The sequence below is a fragment of the Cervus canadensis genome, chromosome 13 (assembly GCF_019320065.1).
Source record: "Cervus canadensis isolate Bull #8, Minnesota chromosome 13, ASM1932006v1, whole genome shotgun sequence".
Lineage (NCBI taxonomy): Eukaryota > Metazoa > Chordata > Mammalia > Artiodactyla > Cervidae > Cervus > Cervus canadensis.
In genome coordinates, this window is record NC_057398.1 from 60,073,354 (window position 1) to 60,093,248 (window position 19,895).

Here is a 19,895-nt window from a genome sequence, read left to right on the forward strand (position 1 = left end):
ATAATCCCACCTTCCCAGAACCTCCACTTTCAATTTTTTTTTTTAGGACACAAGTGTGTAGGTTTTAAAGCCAAATATCTGCCAACTCCAGAGGAGCCAGAGACAATTCTGTAATCTTCTGTTACTTACATCATTACCAAAGGGCAGGAACCATCCATCTCTTCTCGACAGCTAGCTGGCGGCACAGATGGGGTCGCGATTTCGTGCATACAGATACCTTAGGCACCTCCTACAGTGCCAAGCTCCCAAAATGATCCATGCAAATTTCCCTCTGTCTGCTCCACCGAGCCCTCAGCCATGGCAGCCCTGGCGGCTGGAGTAGTCAGGCAGCGTGCGGCCGCCGAAGGCCTTGGCTCCAGCCAGAAGGCCGTGAAGTACTTGGGCCAGGACTTCGAGGCCTTGAGGCGGCAGTGCTTGGACTCGGGGGTCCTGTTTAAGGACCCAGAGTTCCCAGCATGCCCGTCAGCTTTGGGCTACAAGGATCTCGGACCTTGCTCCCCCCAGACTCAAGGTGTTGTCTGGAAGCGGCCCACGGAATTGTGCCCCAGCCCTCAGTTTATCGTTGGAGGAGCCACGCGCACAGACATCTGTCAGGGTGCCCTGGGTGACTGCTGGCTTCTGGCGGCCATTGCCTCCCTCACCTTGAACCGAGAGCTGCTGCATCGTGTGGTCCCCAGGGACCAGAGCTTCCAGGAGAACTACGCGGGAATATTTCATTTTCAGTTCTGGCAATATGGAGAGTGGGTGGAGGTGGTCGTGGACGACAGGCTCCCCACCAAGGATGGAAAGCTGCTCTTCCTGCATTCCGAAGAAGGCAGTGAATTCTGGAGCACGCTGCTGGAGAAGGCCTATGCCAAGCTCAACGGTTCTTATGAGGCTCTCACTGGAGGGTCCACGGTGGAGGGGTTTGAGGATTTCACAGGTGGCATCTCTGAGTTTTATAACCTGAAGAAGCCACCGGCCAATCTGTTCCAGATCATCCGGAAGGCCCTCCGCTCGGGGTCTCTGCTGGCCTGCTCCATTGACGTCTCCAGTGCGGCCGAAACAGAAGCCATCACCAGCCAGAAGCTGGTTAAAGGTCACGCATACTCTGTCACTGGAGTCGAAGAGGTGGATTTCCAGGGCTGTCCAGAGAGGCTGATCAGACTCCGGAACCCGTGGGGCGAAGTGGAGTGGAAGGGGGCCTGGAGCGACGATGCACCGGAGTGGAATTACATAGACCCCAGGCAGAAAGAACAGCTGGACAAGAAAGCTGAGGATGGAGAGTTTTGGATGTCTTTTTCGGATTTCTTGAGGCAGTTCTCTCGGCTGGAGATCTGCAACCTGTCCCTGGACTCATTGAGTAGCGAGGAGGTGCACAAATGGAACCTGGTGCTGTTCAAAGGGTGCTGGACTCGGGGCTCCACGGCTGGCGGCTGCCAGAACTACCCAGGTGGAAGCCTTCCTGTTGGCGGGAGATCACTAATGTCTACACATACAGGCTCCTCCTAGGTCGAATCACCTGAGGCCGCAGCAGAGGAAGAAACTCCGAAAAACATCCCCACATCTCTCAGGAGAAATGAAAGAAAGCAAAACCCACCCTCTCCCCTCCCCTCCTCCCCAGGCTGCATGCTCCCTCTCCTAGTTTGATGTTGACCTTGTTGACGGACTCAGATGTGTAGGCGCTGGGCCTCGTTCTCACGACAGAGCTCAGTGCAGGCCTGTGCTCAGGGTGTAGAAGCAGCATTAGAACAAAACCCCACGTGGGTGGAATCCTGGGGCTTGACTAGCTTGGAGAATTTTGAGTGTTACTTTGCTAGCGTGTGAGATGAGTGCAATTGTGAGGTAGTTTGAACATTCTTTGGCATTGCCTTTCTTTGGGATTGGAATGAAAACTGGTGAAATATCTCTAGAAAGAATGAAGAGGCTGAATAGAAGCAGAAACGATGCCTACTTGTGGATGTGACTGGTGATGGAAGTAAAGTCCAATGCTGTAAAGAACAACATTGCATAGGAACTGGAATGTTAGGTCCATGAATCAAGGTAAATTGGAAGTGGTCACACGGGAGATGACAAGGAACATCAACATTTTAAGACTCAGTGAACTAAAATGGATAGGAATGTGCAAATTTAATTCAGATGATCATTATATCTACTACTGTGGACAAGAATCCCTTAGAAGAAATGGAGTAGCCCTCACAGTCAACAAGAGAGTCTGAAATACAGTACTTGGGTATAATCTCAAAAACGACAAAATTATCTCTGTTTGTTTCCAAGGCAAATCATTCAGTATCACAGTAATCCAAGTCTATGCCCCAACCACTAATGCTGAGGTATCTGAAGTTGCCAAAGGAGCTGAAGTTCAAGAAGCTGGAGATACTTCTAGGAGGACATATAAGACCTTCTAGAACTAACAGCCAAAAAAGATGTCCTTTTCATTATAGGGGACTGGAATGCAAAAGCAGAAAGTCAAGAGATACCTGGAGTAACAGGCATGTTTGGCCTTGGAGTACAGAATGAAGCAGGGTAAACTCTAACAAGAATTTTGCCAAGATAACACAGTGATCATAGCAAACACCCTCTTCCAATAACACAAGAGACAATTCTACACATAGACATCACCAGATGGTCAGTACAGAAATCAGATTGATCATATTCTTTGCAGCCGAAGGTGGAGAAGCTGTATACAGCCAGCAAAAACAAGACTGGGAGCTGACTGTGGCTCAGACCATGAACTCCTTATATCAAATTCAGACTTAAATTAAAGAAATTAGGGAAAACCACTAGACCATTCAGGTATGACCTAAATCAAATCCCTTACAGTTATTCAGTGGAAGTGACATATAGATTCAAGGGATTAGATCTATAGACAGAGTGCCTGAAGAACTATGGATGGAGGTTCGTAACATTGTACAGTATGTGGTGGTCAAAACCAGCCCCATGAAAAAGAAATGCAAAAAGGCAAAATGGTTTCCTGAGGAGGCCTTACAAATAGCTAAGGAAAGAGAAGCGAAAGGTAAAGGAGACAAGGGAAGATATAAGCATCAGAATGCAGAGTTCCAAAGAATAGCAAAAGGAGATAAGGAAGCTTTCCTAAGTGATCAATGCAAAGAAAGAGAGGAAAACAATAGAATGGGAAAGACTAGAGATCCCTTCAAGAAAATTAGAGATACCAAGGGAACATTTCATGCAAAGATGGGCACAATAAAGGACAGAAATGGGATGGACCTAACAGAAGCAGAAGATATTAAGAGGTGGCAAGAATACATAGAAGAACTATACAAAAAAGATCTTAATGACCCAGATAACCACGATGGTGTGCCCACTCATCTAGAGCCAGACATCTTGGAGTCCAAAGTTAAGTAGGCCTTAGGAAGCATCAGTATGAGCAAAGCTAGTGGAGATGATGGAATTCCACCTGAGCTGTTTCAAATCCTGAAAGATGATACTGTGAAACTGCTGGACTCTATATGCCAGCAAATTTGGAGAACTCAGCAGTGGCCACAGGACTGGAAAAGGTCAGTTTTTATTCCAGTCCCAAAGAAAAGCAATGCCAAATAGTATTCAATTGTACATATTATAATAGGAAATCCTAGTATAAAATAAGCTTCCTAAAAGCTTGTGTTGCTTATTTAAATTTATAGAGTAGACTGGCAGTAGCAGCTATTAGTAAAAAGTAACAAATAATGCTTTGGAAGTCATAGAAAATATATGTTTCATATGTATCAATATCTCACAGCATTCATATTTTATTGGTACTTTTTTTATAAGAATTTTTCAAGGAAGAAACAGAGGAAACCAATGGTTAATGTTTATCTGGGTGTTAGAGATGGCCATCAAACTAACCCACCCCAGAGTCTGCAGTTTTAAACTCTATCTTCTGAATGATTAAAGCACAGTTTTATTTCTGGGCAGGGGGTGAAGGTAAACCATCTATGCTTTGAAAGTGTCTATAAATATTTTTTAAGTCTGTGATCAAATGAAAGTGAGTCTAAAAACATGCTACTGTTTTCACTGGCAATCAGCAGGAGAAGTCAATCATATTAATGTTAAATCAGACCCTTTTCTTGCCTGTTTACAAAGGTATAAATGCTAGCAAACTGAACTTGGTGTGAGGATTATCCAGCTCTGGCTCTACTTGTCTCTCTCTTTAGACTAAGGTCTTGCCTTGAAAATATTGCTTCAGACCTTTGATTTAACCAATTAATCAGTACAGCTAGGGCTATTGTTGTTGTGGTTCAGTTGTTAATTTGTCTCCAACTATTTGCAACCTCATGGATTGCAGCATTCCAGGCTCCTCTGTCCTCTAGTATCTCCCAGAGTTTGCTCAGAGTCATGTCCATTGAGTTGGTGATGCCATCCAACTATCTCATCTTCTGCATCCTCCTTCTCCTTTTGCCTTCAGTCTTTGCCAACATCAGGATTTTTTCCCAATGAGTTGGCTCTTCGCATCAGGTGGCCAAAGTACTGGAGCTATAGCTTAAGCATCAGTACTTCCAATGAATATGCAGGTTTGATTTCCTTTAGAATTGACTGGTTTGACTTCTTTGCTGTCCAAGGGACTCTCAAGAGTCTTCTCTAACACCACAGTTCAAAAGCATCAAATCTTTAGCACTCAGCCTTCTTTTCACCCTCTATCCATAGAGGGTGTTTGCTCTTGTGAAAGAGTTGGGAATGCCAGACCACCTGACCTGCCTCTTGAGAAATCTGTATGCAGGTCAAGAAGCAACAGTTAGAACTGAACATGGAACAACAGACTGGTTCCAAATAGGAAAAAGATTACATCAAGGCTGTATATTGTCACCCTGCTTATTTAACTTAAATGCAGAGTACATCATGAGAGATGCTGGGCTGGAGGAAGCACAAGCTGGAATCAAGATTGCTGGGAGAAATATCATTAACTTCAGATATGCAGATGAGACCACCCTTATGGCAGAAAGCGAAAAGGAACTAAAGAGACTCTTGATGAAAGTGAGAGAGAGTGAAAAGTTTGGCTTAAAGCTCAACATTCAGAAAACTAAGATCATGGCATCTGGTCCCATCACTTCATGGCAAATAGATGGAGAAACAGTGAAAACAGTGGCTGACTTTGTTTTTTTGGGCTCCAAAATCACTGCAGATGGTGATTGCAGCCATGAAATTAAAACATGCTTACTCCTTGGAAGGAAAATTATGACCAAGCTAGATGGCACATTAAAAAGCAGAGACATGACTTTGCCAACAAAGGTCCATCTGGTCAAGGCTATGGTTTTTCCAATAGTCATATATGGATGTGAGAGTTGGACTATAAAGAAAGCTGAGCACCAAAGAATTGATGGTTTTGAACTGTGGTGTTGGAGAAGACTCTTGAGAGTCCCTTGGACTGCAAGGAGATCCAACCAGTCCATCATAAAGGAGATCAGTCCTGGGTGTTCATTGGAAGGACTGATGTTGAAGCTGAAACTCCAATACTTTGGCCACCTGATGTGAACAGCTGACTCATTTGAAAGGACCCTGATGCTGGGAAAGATTGAGGGCGGGAGGAGAAGGGTCAACAGAGGATGAGATGGTTGGATGGCATCACCGATTTGATGGGCATGAGTTTGGGTAAACTCTGGGAGTTTGTGATGGACAAGGAGGCCTGGCGTGCTGTGGTCCATGGGGTCTCAAATAGTCAGACACAACTGAGTGACTGAACTGAACAGCCTTCTTTATGGTCCATCTCTCACATCCATACATGACTATAGGAAAAACCATAGCTTTGAATATAGAGCCATTTGTTGGCAAAGTGATGTCTCTGCTTTTTAATATGCTGTCTAGGTTTGTCGTATCTTTTCATCCACGGAGCAAGCATCTTTTAATTTCTTGACTGCAGTCTCTGTCATCAGTGATTTTGGAGCCCAAGGAAGTAAATTCTATCACTGCTCCCACTTTTCCCCATCTATTTGCCATGAAGTGATGGAACAGGATGCCATGATCTTATTTTTTTTAATGTTGAGTTTCAAGCCAGCTTTTTCACTCTCCTCTTTTACCCTTATCAAGAGGCTCTTTGGTTCCTCTTCACTTTTTGTCATTAGCGTGGTATCATCTGAACATCTGAGGTTGTTGATATTTCTCCCAGCAGTCTTGATTCCAGCTTGTGCTTCATCCAGCCCAGCATTTCACTTGATGTACTCTTCATAAAAGTTAAATATGCAGAGTGGCAGTGTACAGCCTTGTTGTACTCCTTCCCAATTTGAATCCATCAGCTATTCCATGTCCCATTTAACTGTTACTTCTTTATCCCCACAAAGGTTTCTCAGGATGCAAGTAAGGTGGTCTGGTACTCCCATCTCTTTAAGAATTTTCCACGGTTTGTTGTGATCCACACATTCAAAGGCTTTCACGTAGTCAGTGAAGCAGAAGTAGATATAGTTCTGGAATTCCCTTGTTTTTTCCATGATCCAGTGAATATGATCCAATTTGATCTCTAGTTCCTCTGTCTCTTTGAAACCCAGTTTGTACATCTTGAAATTATCAGTTCAAGAGCAGCAAGGCTATCGATCTTCTACAAAATGCATATAAAAGTGTTGCCCCTTTTCTTATTCAAAATGGAAATAACCCTCTGTCATTCATGTTGACTCCAGTTCAGTAACATCAATAATATAATTTTGTATGTTTTCCTTTGGGGGCTGGTGGGTGTTGCCTTATTTAGTAATGGCATATTAGCTTAAAGATCACAGGTATTAAAAGTAAACATATGAATTCCTTTAAGCTTTATGTGAGCTTCCCTGGTGGCTCAGTGGTAAAGAATCTGCCTGCAATGCAGGAGACCTGGGTTCCATCCCTGGGTTGAGAAGATCCCCTGGAGGAGGGCATGGCAACCCACTCCAGTACTCTTGTCTAGAGAATCCCATGGACAGAGGTTGTGGTGGGCTGCAGTCCATAGGGTCACACAGAGTCACACATGGTTGAAGTGGTTAAGCCGCTGCAGGAGCGAGTTTTATGTATTAACCTTTTTATGGATATGTGATTCTTCTACATGATACAGTTATCATTTATGAGAAATGTATCTTCATTTTTTCACTTTTATTTTCATCTTTTAGGTTTTATTTTTTTGCTTTTTTCAGGTATAGTTGATTTACAGTGTTAATTTGTGTTATACAGTGAAGTGATTCAGTTATACGTATATATATTCTTTTCCATATTCTTCTCCATTATGGTTTATCATAGGATATTGAATATAGTTCTTTGTGCTATAGAGTAGAAACTTGTTGTTTATCCATTCTATGTATATAATAGTCTGGATCTGCTAATCCCAAAATCCCACTCAGTCTCTCTTTGTCAACCACCATTCTTTGTTTGTGGGTGTGGAGAAACATATCTTTATAAACATGACTAATTCTTTGAATACTGTCTGGTAGCTGGTACACATGTGAAGCCCTGAAATTAAGAGATCTGACAAAAGAGAATTGAAGTTATCACTTTAAACTGTGTATAAAACATCAAAGAATAGAAAGCAACATTAAAATGGAAGTTAGAATCTATGAAGCTTTGCTGAGTTAGAATTAAAAAAAAAAAATAAAACCCTTCTAGTAGAAGTTAGAAGTCACAGAATCTGTGAGGTTTTGCTTCCAGATGTTGCAAAGGAGTGAAAGTTTATACTTTGATAGTGTCTTGAGAACTGAGTATTTTCTTTGGGTGAGATGGGGGCCACTGAAGGAAAATGACCAAAAGAATCCTGTGAGCTCACTTGCTTTTTAACAAAATGACTCTGTGTGTTAGGTTGGGGCGTCGGCTCCAGGGGACAAGACAGAATCAGAAGGCCATTTGAGTCTGTGCAAAAATCCATATTAGATATTGGGTGGCTTGGACCAGGAAAACAGCAGTATGGGTGGTGAGAGGAAGTAGATTTCTGGGCATATTTGTAGTTAAATCTAGCAGGAGTTACTGACACAGGGCTATGGGGTGTGGGGTTTTGAAAAAGGCGTGAAGGGCAATACCAAGGTTTGGGGCCTGAGCAAAGTGGGGGGTGGACCTGTCACGAACAGAGATAAAGACTCCAAGAAAGAGTGAAATTAGGGGCAGCAAGAGAGAGAGAAGCTCAATGTTTGACTGTGTGCGATTTCAGATGCTTTCTGTAGAGCACTGAGAAACTCTCGAAATTCTAGAAAATGGTTTGTTTTCAGAAAACACTCATGAACCAGCTCTTGCAGAATATATGACCCTGCAGCCAGTGTTTTGTCTGTTTGCATATTTGTTATTTAAGCTAAACCCTTTTTGAGTGAAAAGTCCTTCATTGTCCACTAAACTATTTCCTGAGTTGTTTTTCACATTTTGATGAAGAGTCAAATTAAATATGAACTTTCCTCCACTGCCTCTATGAGATAATGGAATCCATTTTTCCATCAGCCTAACACCAGCAGCAGCAACAGCAAAGTTCTACTTATTTGAATCCTCTTGGCTGGCATGTATTCCACATCCATCACTTGATCTAAAATCAGTGCTCATGTCTCTAGTCACCTGCTCAGAGAGGCTACTCATTAATTTTTAACAGGTGAAATTTAACTTGTTCGCATTACAGTTGAATGAGTGTGGGCTCACGTTGCTGTTCTAGTCCCACCCCCTTCCTCTCATAGAGAGCTGTCTTGGCATGTTGAAGAAAAAAACAGGCCAAACGAAACTTAAGCTTCTCATTTCTGGCATGCTTAAAGCTCTGCATGTAAATGTGGCCCCTGAGAGAAGCAAAGACAAGCTTACAAACAGATGTTTTCACGGGTAAACCATTGATTTCTAACCTTGAGGAGATAATAAAGCCATGTCAGCATCTATTTATCAGCATGAGAGAGAAGTCGTCTCTCACCCCCAGGGGCTTACGGTTTAGGGATGAAGAGTGGTGGCGATGTCAGTGTGACACTTCTAATACTGTAAAGCCTTAGATCTCTTTGCGGTTGGGATCTTGTACTGAGAGGCCCAAACAGAAGCAGCATATTTATAGAGTCTCCCTACGGCTCCTGCAGCTGACCATAGATCTTTCTATGTCTCCTCACACCATCTTCCAGACTGATATCAGCTGGTGCAACCGGCTTTCAAATCACTGTGCCGGTTGCCAACTTTTCCAAAAGTATTTAAAATGCCTGTGTTTTAAAACAGCTGGTTTCCCTGCAAAAATATTTTCTTTTATAATTATCAGGAAATAGGAGTCAACAAACAAAAACAATAATAAAGTGAAAGCACCTCTAATTCCACACCCGGAAGAACATACCATGCATTATTTGGAAATAAGCCTCTAGACAGAGATCCTGGTGTGTGTTCGTGCCTTTACAAAATACTCATTGGGCATATACTCTTTGTAATTTTTTCATTTAAACTATGTCATTTGCATGTTTCCATGCAAATAAATATTCTTTCACAAGCTTATTGTCAAGTAAGTGTTCTTATATAATTTTATTGCTTTGTGGTTACATAAGAGTTTGCTGTGTGGATAATTCATAATTTTTTAAACCAAATCTGTTGTTGGACTGTTAGACTTATTCTCCCTTTTATCTATCTCAAATAATTCTATGGTGAACAGCCTTGAATATATGGATATACATGTTAATTATCATGGAGATTTATTGATTTTTCCTTAAATTTTGTTAAAGTAGAGATAGAACTTAAACACAGAAAACTGTCCATTCCTGTGAGTATACACTCAAGAGATGTCCACCAGTGAGTCCAGCTGTGTATCCGGAACATGACAAGGAAGAAGAACTAGTCCAACCCCAGGAACTTGCCTGGACCCTTTCCAGTGGCTCCTCACCCTCCAAGGAAAATACTAGCTTAACTTCTGACTTCATAGATGAGTTTTGCCTGCTTTTGAACTTTTTTGAAAGGAGTCACGTTTTGTATTCTCTCTTATGTCTGGCACCTTCCTCCTGACAATATGTCTTAAGTTATTTGTCCCTACTGTTGTGTATAGTTGCTGCTATTTTGTTTTCTCACTGATGTGTATCAGGGGCCTATAGATATTTTCTTTAAAGGAACCAATAAAAAATATTTTAGGCTTTGTAGGACACATCAAATGGCTCAGTGGTAAAGAACTCACTTGTCAAAGGAGACCCAGGAGACCTAGGTTCAATCCTTGGGTTGGGAAGACCTCCTGGAGGAGGGAGTGGCAACCCACTCCAGTATTCTTGCCTGGAGAATCCCATGGACAGAGGAGCCTGGTGGGCCACAGTCCGTGGGTCACAAAGAGTCAGACACGACTGAGCGACTAAGCCCAAGCAGGAGGACCCATAGAGAACTGTGGCATATTTTTCTCTCTATAGGTGTTTACCAATCCCTACAAAATATAGAAACTATTCTTAGTTTTCAAGACATACAAAAACAGACTTCATATCAGATCTAACCTAAAGGCCATAGTTGTTTAGTCCTTGCCACATGGCATTCAATGATATGAATATATCACACTTTATCTATTCTACTCTGGATAGATACTTGCTTCCGGTTTTTGCTTTTTAAGAATAGTGTAAATATGAACATTCTTATACATGTCTCTGATATGCACATCTGTGGGGGAAGGACATAGAATTTCTAGTCATAAGTTATTTATGTCTATCCTATTTAGTGGGTTCTGTCAGATGTTTCCTAAAGTAATTATACCAAGTCATACTTTTACACTGATTCCATATCCTTGCTAATAGTTGAGAATATGTATCATTTTCCTTCTAAATTTTAACCAGTCAAGGATAGGTGCAGTGGTTTTCCATGTGGTTTTAGTATTTACTTCATAATTGACTTATGAAGCTAAGTACTTTTTCTTACATCAGTAGTACATTTTAACTTGTTTTCTATAAATGTTCTGTTCAAAACTTTTGCCAATTCTTTTTGGGCATCTATGTCATTTTACTATTGTAGGAGTTATTTATATGTTGTAGATTTATTAGAGATACATACACACACACACACACACACACACACACACACACACACATATATATATATAACAAATATTTTCCCTCATTCCATGGCTTGCCATTTTTCTCTTAAAGGTGTCTTTGGATGAACAGAATCTTTACAATTTTAATGCAGTCTTTTAATCAATTTTATTTACAGTTAGCACTTTTTATCTTCCTCAAGAAATAGAAATATTTGCTTTTTGTCCCCACTCCCCTCAAAGATTTGTTGTTTTACCATTCACCTTTACATGTAATACATTTAGACTTGTTTTTTATATATGGTGCAAGCTGTAGGGGACAAGGAGAGATAAGAAAGCCTTCCTTAGTGATCAGTGCAAAGATATAGAGGAAAACAATAGAATGGGAAAGATTAGAGAGCTCTTCAAGAAAATTAGAAATCCCAAGGGAGCATTTCATGCAGAGATGGGCACAATAAAGGACAGAAATGGTATGGACCTAATAGAAGCAGAAGATATTAAGAAGAGGTGGCAAGAATACACAGAACTATCCAAAAAAGATCTTTATGACCCATATGAAGACGATGATGTGATCACTCACCTAGAGTCAGACATCCTGGAATGCGAAGTCAAGTGGACCTTAGGAAGCATCACCATGAACAAAGCTAGTGGGAGGTGATGGAATTTCAGTTGAGCTATTTCAAATCCTAAAAGATGGATGCTGTGAAAGTGCTGGATTCAATATGCCAGCAAATTTGGAAAACTCAGCAGTGGCCACAGTACAGGAAAAGGTCAGTTTTCATTCCAGTCCCAAAGAAGGGCAATGCCAAAGAATGCTCAAACTATAGCAAAATTGCACTCATCTCACACACTAGCAAAGTAATGCTAAAAATTCTCCAAGCCAGGCTTCAACAATACATGAACTGTGAATGTCCAGATATTCAAGCTGGATTTAGAAAAGGCAGAGGAACCAGAGATCAAATTGCGAACATCCATTCAGTTCAGTTCAGTTCAATTGCTCAGTTGTGTCCGACTCTTTGCGACCAAATGGACTGCAGCATGCCAGGCCTCCCTGTCCCAGCAACTACTGGAGTTTACTCAAATTTATGTCCATTGTGTCGGTGATGCTATCCAACCATCTCATCCTCTGTCGTCCCCTTCTCCTCCTGCCTTCAATTTTTCCCAGCATCAGGGTCTTTTCAAATGAGTCAGCTCTTCGCATCAGGTGACCAAAGTTTTGGAGTTTCAGCTTCAGCATCAGTCCTTCCAATGAACACCCAGGACTGATTTCCTTCAGGATCAACTGGTTTGATCTCCTTGCAGTCCAAGGGACTCTCAAGAGTCTTCTTCAACACCACAGTTCAAAAGCATCAGTTCTTCGGGGCTCAACTTTCTTTATAGTCCAACTCTCACATCCATAGATGACCACTGAAAAAACCATAGCCTTGACTAGATGGACCTTTGTTGGCCAAGTAATGTCTCTGCTTTTTAATATACTGTCCAGGTGGTCATAACTTTTCTTCCAAGGAGTAAGCGTCTTTTAATTTCATGGCTGCAGTCACCATCTGCAGTGATTTTGGAGCCCAAAAAAATGAAGTCTGTCACTGTTTCCACTGTTTGCCCATCTATTTGCCATGAAGTGGTAGGACCAGATGCCATGACCTTAGTTTTCTGAATGTTGAGCTTTAAGCCAACTTTTTCACTCTCCTCTTTCACTTTCATCAAGAGGCTCTTTAGTTCTTCACTTCCTGCCATAATGGTGGTGTCATCTGCATATCTGAGGTTACTGATATTTCTCCTGGCAATCTTGTTTCCAGTTTGTGCTTCATCTAGCCCAGCGTTTCTCATGATGTACTCTGTATGTAAGTTAAATAAGCACAGTGAAAACATACAGCCTTGATGTACTCCTTTCACTATTTGGAACCAGTCTGTTGTTCCATATTCAGTTCTAACTGTTGCTTCCTGCCCTTCATACGGATTTCTGAGAAGGCCAGTCAGGCGGTCTTGTATTCTCATCTTTTTAAGAATTTTCCACATTTGTGGTGATCCACACAAAGGTTTTGACATAGTCAATGAAGCAGAAATAGACGTTTTTCTGGAACTGTCTTGCTTTTTCAATAATCCGATGCATGTTGGCAATTTGATCTCTGGTTCCTCTGCCTTTTCTAAAATCAGCTTGAACATCTGGAAGTTCATGGTTCACGTACTGTTGAAGCCTGGCTTGGAGAATTTTGAGCATTACCTTACTAGTGTGTGAGATGAGTGCAGTTGTGTGGTAGTTTGAGGATTCTTTGGCACTGCCTTTCTTAGGGATTGGATTGAAAACAACCTTCCAGTCCTGTGGCCACTGCTGAGTTTTCCAAATTTGCTGGCATACTGAGTGCAGCACTTTCACAGCACCATCTTTTAGGTTGTGAATGGTAAAGTAACTACGTTTTGTGGGGATTGGAGACAAAAACAAAGATTTCTTCAGGAAGATAAAAAAGTGCTAACTGTGAATAAAATTGATTAAAAGATTACATTAAAATTGTAAAGATTCTACTTATTCAAAGACACCTTTAAGTGAAAAATGGCAAGCCACACAATAAGGGAAAATAGTTGCAATATACATATATATATATATATATCCAATAAACCTACAACGTATTAAAAAAAAAAAAAAAGGCAACAACAAACTCCTACAAATCTATGGTAAAATGACACAGATACCAAAAAAGAATTGGCAACATTTTTGAACAGGACATTCATAGAAGGCAAATTAAAATGGACAAACTGTAGGAATCAAGATATCTTTCCCCCATCTGCCCTATCCCCCCAGCACTATTTAGTGAAAATACCATCTTCTTCCCTGCTATACTTCAGTATCACCCAAGTTGTAAATCACATATATCTCAATAACTTGCTGGATTCTCTAGTCCATTGGTCTGTTTGTCTGGGACAATTTTGAAGATCTTCTGAGATAGTTCAAAACCTACTGGAGAACTAAAAATTCCAGTTTTACCTTATTCATCTTTAAGATGGATGGTTAAGAGATTTTCTTACCTTTATATATCCTGGCCTTGTATAAAAGTACTCCTATACAAGTGAGGATATTTGTGGTGTGTTACCAGTTCAAAGAATGGGAAAATTTTGTTTGTGTTCTTAATCAACAGGTAGAAAATTAGCTGCTGTAGAGATATTGAGAACAGTAGAGGAGAATATGATAAAGGTAAGAATGGGACATACTTACTTGGGAAGGGCATTGAGTTGACTTTTCTAGCAAAGTTGAGCTATCTTTCTCCAGAAAGATTTGTCCTGAATCAGTCAATTGCTATGTCAACCCAATTATCTGATTATGATTTATGACTACTAGTATTTTTTTATTGATTGAGTTTTCTGTCTCTCTGTTCTAGAACATAAATCCTCTGAGATTAGAAACTCTTTATAACCTGAATACATTTCCCCCAGTACCTAAAAGATACCTGCCCTATTGTAGGCGCTCAATAAATATTTATTGAATGAGTGGACCTGAGACCAACAAAGAGCAATTTTGCAAAAATTAGCAGAAATAAATAACTAAAATCCACCATTCCAGGGCTGTGTTTTAGAGGCAAGATGTTAAAACAGTCTTTGAAGAGAATTAAAAATGAAAAAAAAAAGGAATAAGTCAAGATCTCACCTTTATGTCTGTTAGCTCATGTGAGTCTTTATTTTATGAGTCAATGTTTTTGTCAGAATGGACTTATAAAATGCAAGAAGATTCAACATTTTCCTTTGCTGAAAAGAATACACTTCTTTCACGATGTCACCATCATCTGTTTAATCAGTCATTAAACTCTGTTCCTCTCTATGCCTTAGTGCAAATTTGCTTCTCAGCTATGGCATAAACTAGAGGTTCTCAAAAAGGACAGGATATATGGTTATAGGCCAGTTCGAGTGTTCATAGAAGTGAGTTTAGAGGTAGAAAAGGAAAATCCTAACTGGAGATAAATAGCATAGCGATGGCAGTTTGAATTATATAAGAAGATCCCTACTAATCAGTTAGAGAGCAATTGTAGAAATTTTAATTTAAATGAAAGAATGCAGTATATATTAACATAAACCAGATACTCCCCAACCTCAACAGGTTGTCCAAACTTCACTAGCTCATGGACCACAAATGCTTACACAGAAGGAACTGGCATGATTGGATTTTTTTCAAATTGATGGAAGTGTTTTGGTGATAATGAAAGATCTGCCCAGCTGGCACACTCTGTGTGTGGATTAGATAGGAGACAGTTCAAACTTACATCTACTGTCCTGATGTAATTGGTGTTCGGCTCTCTTTCATTCCCCAAGGTGTCCAGATTGATTATTTCCAGCTTGCCCCAGCCTCAGCCCATGCAGACAGCCCCCTGACCATGATGAGGCCCCTTGTAGTGGAAGTCACAGTAGGAGTCAAACCCCAGGAAGTGTTTCAGCCACCATAAAAGGCTGTTCAGTGGTTGCTGCAGTTGGTCTTTCCCCTTCGGCATGTAGCAAAACTTCAGGGTTCTTACAAGGTAAAGGTAAAGCGTATGAGGAAGGTCAATACTAGAGTTCACCAAGCCACAGAGGACAGTTGGTATTTAGGGAAATCCTTCCTGGGTTGCTTTCTGAGCTCTGGTGGGATCTTAAGAACTGCCAGTGTTATTTTGGCAGCCAACTCAACAGAGCTGCTCACAGGCCAAAATATTTAAAAGCTCCAGGAAAGAAAAATAGTCCATTTCTTCTATCACATACCATACTTCTGGGAGTCTGAAATATCTTACCGAGTACTTTATTCAATCTAAATTTAAATAGAACTTTCCCCCACTTCCCAAGAGAGAAACAACAATGAACTAGAGGAGAATGAGAGGAACTGGAAGGGGTAATTCTCCATATCATTTGGTTAATCTTTTCTTGTTTATTAATTTATTACATGGAACACTAAGTTTAATGGCTTTAACTTTGAAGTGGAAAAGAAGCCCCTGAAGTATACTTTAAAAAAATGCAATAATGACGTTAGAAAGATCTCGGACAGGGAATGCATTTAATGTTTTCACTTATTTTCCAAGAAGTGCTTTAACCTTGGCCTTCAGATTTATCATTTTACATCAGCCCAAATAAACTACCGCCATAAGAAACCACGTATTATTAAAAATCAGAACAGTTTCCTATATTTATTAGTTTTAGTCATAAAATTGCTATTAGAAATAGCATACTGATGAGTTTGATATCCATAAAATCATTGAAACATAACATGATATTTACTACCTGTGGTACATAATTACACTCACATGCTCTTAGATGCATTTATTTCTGTCACTGAATAATTATTTTCAGCAAGTGGTGCTGCACTTTCAGAAGTCGAATTTTAATTTCCTCATTCCTTTTCTACTTCTCATTTTGAAAGATGTAATTTCAAGAAAGAGTCTTTAGGGAAAAAAACTCTTCTTAGCATGTGTATCACTTCTGATTATTTTTTATTTTTTCAGTAATTTTGCTCCTTTTTTGGTTTGTGCACTGAAGTCAATCAAACTGAACAACAGTGGTTAATTATAGATTGGTTGACCTATTGATATATTTTCTATTTCACCCTAACTTTTAAAATAAATGTTATAAGCCTCAAAGTCATATGTATTGAAAACTGATGTTTAAAATACTGCTTTTATAATTTGTGCCTGTCTTTTGCATTATTTTTAATTTTGTCTTCTCACTCACCATTTAGACAAATGAGGCATTCTTTTTAAATTGATTTTTTATTGGAGTGTAGTTGACTTACAATATTGTAGTTTCAGGAGTACAGTGAAGTGAATCTGTTATACATGAACATATATCCATTCTTTTTTAGATTCTTTCTCCGTAGGTCATTACGGAGTATTGAGAAGAATTCCCTCTCCTATAGGGTAGGTCTCTATTAGTTATCTATTTTGTATGTAGCGGTTCAGTCCCATTAACAGCTTTGAGTCTCTTAAATGCACGGGGTGCATATTTAGATGTCAATTGGCTGAGCTACATCTTGGACTAGTGCATTGGGGGTGACAGTGTCCGTGGGTAAGCCTGTAAGCTGGTGTGAGAGTCTTGCTAGTTACTCAGTGTCCACATCCGATGCGGCTTCATGACGCTCCCCTTCTCATCTACTGTATATTCTAGTGGGAAAATGATATACTCCAATTTGGAAGTTCAAGAAATTCTAAAAACTCTTCACCCATGAAAAGTCCATCTGACATGCAGAAGTCTCCATGGTTGAGGACCTCAAGCAGAAGGATGTAGATTTAATAGAAAAAAACCACTTATAAATAAACATCCAAGTCAGAATAACCTTCTCCTCATAATTTGTGTTGTGGCATTTTGCTTTCTAGGCAAAAGTTTCTTCATTTATAAAATGGAAGAGAATATTTGAATATGGAAAATTCGTAGCTTTCTCAACACATCTTATTAAAGTCTATACCTCACAATTATCAGACACAGTGTATTTAAAGGAAAATAACCTATAGCAAATCATCAGAAAAAGGGCCTATGGGGTAAAAAAAAAAATCCCTTGGCGAAATTCCAGTTTCTTAGGTACCCTCCACGTGTAGAACAGCGGTTGCAGTGGAAGGAAATCTTTTTACATAGACCTTCCTATCATTTTCACGTCATGCCTTCTGGAGCATTGTTTTCACATTCTCCAGCTTTTGAGAACATTTAAAAATTTGAATTATGATAATATTTTTGGAGGGGGGCGGGACCGAAAATACTGCAGAGATTTTATAGTCTGTTTTATTGGAATACAGTGCTTTACAATGTTGTTAGTTTCTGTGGTACCAACGCAGTGAGTATCAGGTTTGCATACATCCCCTCCCTCTTGTTGCCTCCCCGCCACCGCTCCACCCCGCCTCCTACTCCTAGGTCAGCACAGCGCACCGAGCTCCCCGCGCTATGCCGCAGCTTCCCACTAGCTAGCTCTTCTACACCTATTGGTGTCAACCCCAACATGGCAATCCCATTTCTCCCAATTCATGCCACCACCTTGCCCCCTTCCCTGTGTCCGCACATCTGTTCTCTATATCTGTGTCTCTATTCCAGCCCTGTAAGTAGGTTCTTCTGCACCAGTTTTCTAGATTCCACATACATGCGCTGTGAGACAGGCTCAGGCCTGTCCGATGCTTTGCAAGCCCGTGGACTGTAGCCCGCCAGGCTCCTCTGTCCATGGAAGGTTTCAGGCAAGAATACTGGAGTGGGCTGCCATTTTCCCCTCCTACATATATTCATTGCTATACAATATTTGTTTTTCTCTTCCTGACTTACTTCACTCTGTATGATAGTCTCTAGGTCCATCCACATCTCTACAAATAGCTTTAGTATTTAATGAACTCATAAGCCAATAAGAAAAATACTTAAATTATAAAAGATGATCATTGACAGGGATGGTTCTCCAGAGAAATGGAATAAATAGTATATAGATATGGATATATATGAGGGTGGGGGGAGAAGGAATTGGCAACCCATTCAAGTATTCTTGCCTGGGAAATCCCGTGTACAGAGGAGGCTGATGGGCTATAGTCCTTGGGACCACAATGAGTCAGACACGACTGAGTGTGTGTGCGTGCACGTACACACACACACACATTTATATGTGTGTGTGTGTGTGTATATATACATATATATATCTATGTATATGGAGAAAGACAGCACTAGAGTGCGCATTATTTTAAGGAACTGGCTCATGCAGTGAGGCTGAGAATTCCCACAATATGCTTTCTGCAAGCTGGAGACACAGGAAAGCCACTGGTATAATTTAGTGTGAGTCCAAAGGCCTGAAAACCAGGAAGGCTGATGTTCTGAGACAAAGGTAACTGTCCCAGCTCAAGCAAAGGACAAATTTACCCTTCCTTCACCTTTTTGTTCTATTCAGAACCTGAACAGATTGGTGCCATCTGTCTGCATGGATGAGAGCTATCTTCTTTATTCAGGCTATAGAATCAGATGCTCGTCTCTTATGGATGGACCTTCACAGACACACCCAGATAGAATGTTTCAACAGTTCTCTGGGCATCCCTTACCCCAGTCAAGTGGATACAGAAGAAACACTTGTTAGGTCTTAGAGTACTATTATTTATATATAATTATAACTTTATTATAGTATAAACATATTGTTTAAAACTGTAAACATTTATAAAACTATCTTTAAACTATGAATCACATACACAGCTTAAAACAGTAATATAGTTTAAAAGAATGCTATTATTTTATCTAAAAATTTTATAAAGATGAAAAGAAACACAGTATTTATTATAGCACAGACAGGATTGTATTAATTCGGTATCATATCACATACTAATGTTTTAAACAGAGAGCTACATATATATTATTGTGGCATGCTCCAGTCCATGCTCTCACAAAGAATTGGACATGACTTAGCGACTGAACAACATCAAAATTATGTGATCACCTTTATAATGAGGTAAATTTTGCTTTTGTATCTACAAGCATTTTTTTTTTTAACTATGAGACCATTTAATTTCCAGCTTCTCCTGTAGAAGTCAGGAATGATTGTGCCTCTATATTTGTAGAAAGAGAATATTTCTCTCTAGGTTTTCACTTTCCTTTCTCACACTTACGTCTTTATGGAGGAAAACTTTATGTATTTGTATTTTGTAAGATGCCATACTAATGAAATTGGAGAAGCTGAATTTAGCAGTGCAGATGTTAATACAAATTTTGCCATCAGAAGATTAGAATGAAAATGAAATGTCCCATAATTATAAGAATGGCATGTATTTTATGTAGATGTTTTGATACTACATCATGGTGGTTTTGATCTGCATTTCTCTAATAATTAATGATCTTGAGTATCTTTTCATGTTATGTATTCTTTGGAATACATAAGGATGTATGAATTGTATGTATTGGCCATCTGTATGAATTCTTTGGAGAAATATCTAGTTAGGTCTTCCATTCATTTTTTTTAATACATATATATTGAGCTGATGTTTGTATATTTTGGAGAGTAATCCTTTGTCAGTTGCTTTGTTTACAAGTATCTTCTGCCATTCTGAGGCTTGTCTTTCTGTTTATGGTTTCCTTTGCTGTGCAGAAG

At 40.0% G+C, this 19,895-nt stretch overlaps 1 protein-coding gene across 1 annotated transcript; it reads left to right on the forward strand.

The window, feature by feature from the left end:
* Nucleotides 1-284: 284 nt before the first annotated feature.
* Nucleotides 285-1,758, forward strand: LOC122452118 (calpain-8-like). The gene has a single exon (XM_043485520.1). The coding sequence runs from the start codon at nucleotides 298-300 to the stop codon at nucleotides 1,489-1,491; it is 1,194 nt and encodes a 397-aa protein (XP_043341455.1). The 5' UTR covers nucleotides 285-297; the 3' UTR covers nucleotides 1,492-1,758.
* Nucleotides 1,759-19,895: the final 18,137 nt, after the last annotated feature.

Coding starts and splice junctions, on each gene's coding strand:
- LOC122452118 (XM_043485520.1), top strand. CDS start 298: ATGGCAGCCCTGGCGGCTGGAGTAGTCAGGCAGCGTGCGGCCGCCGAA.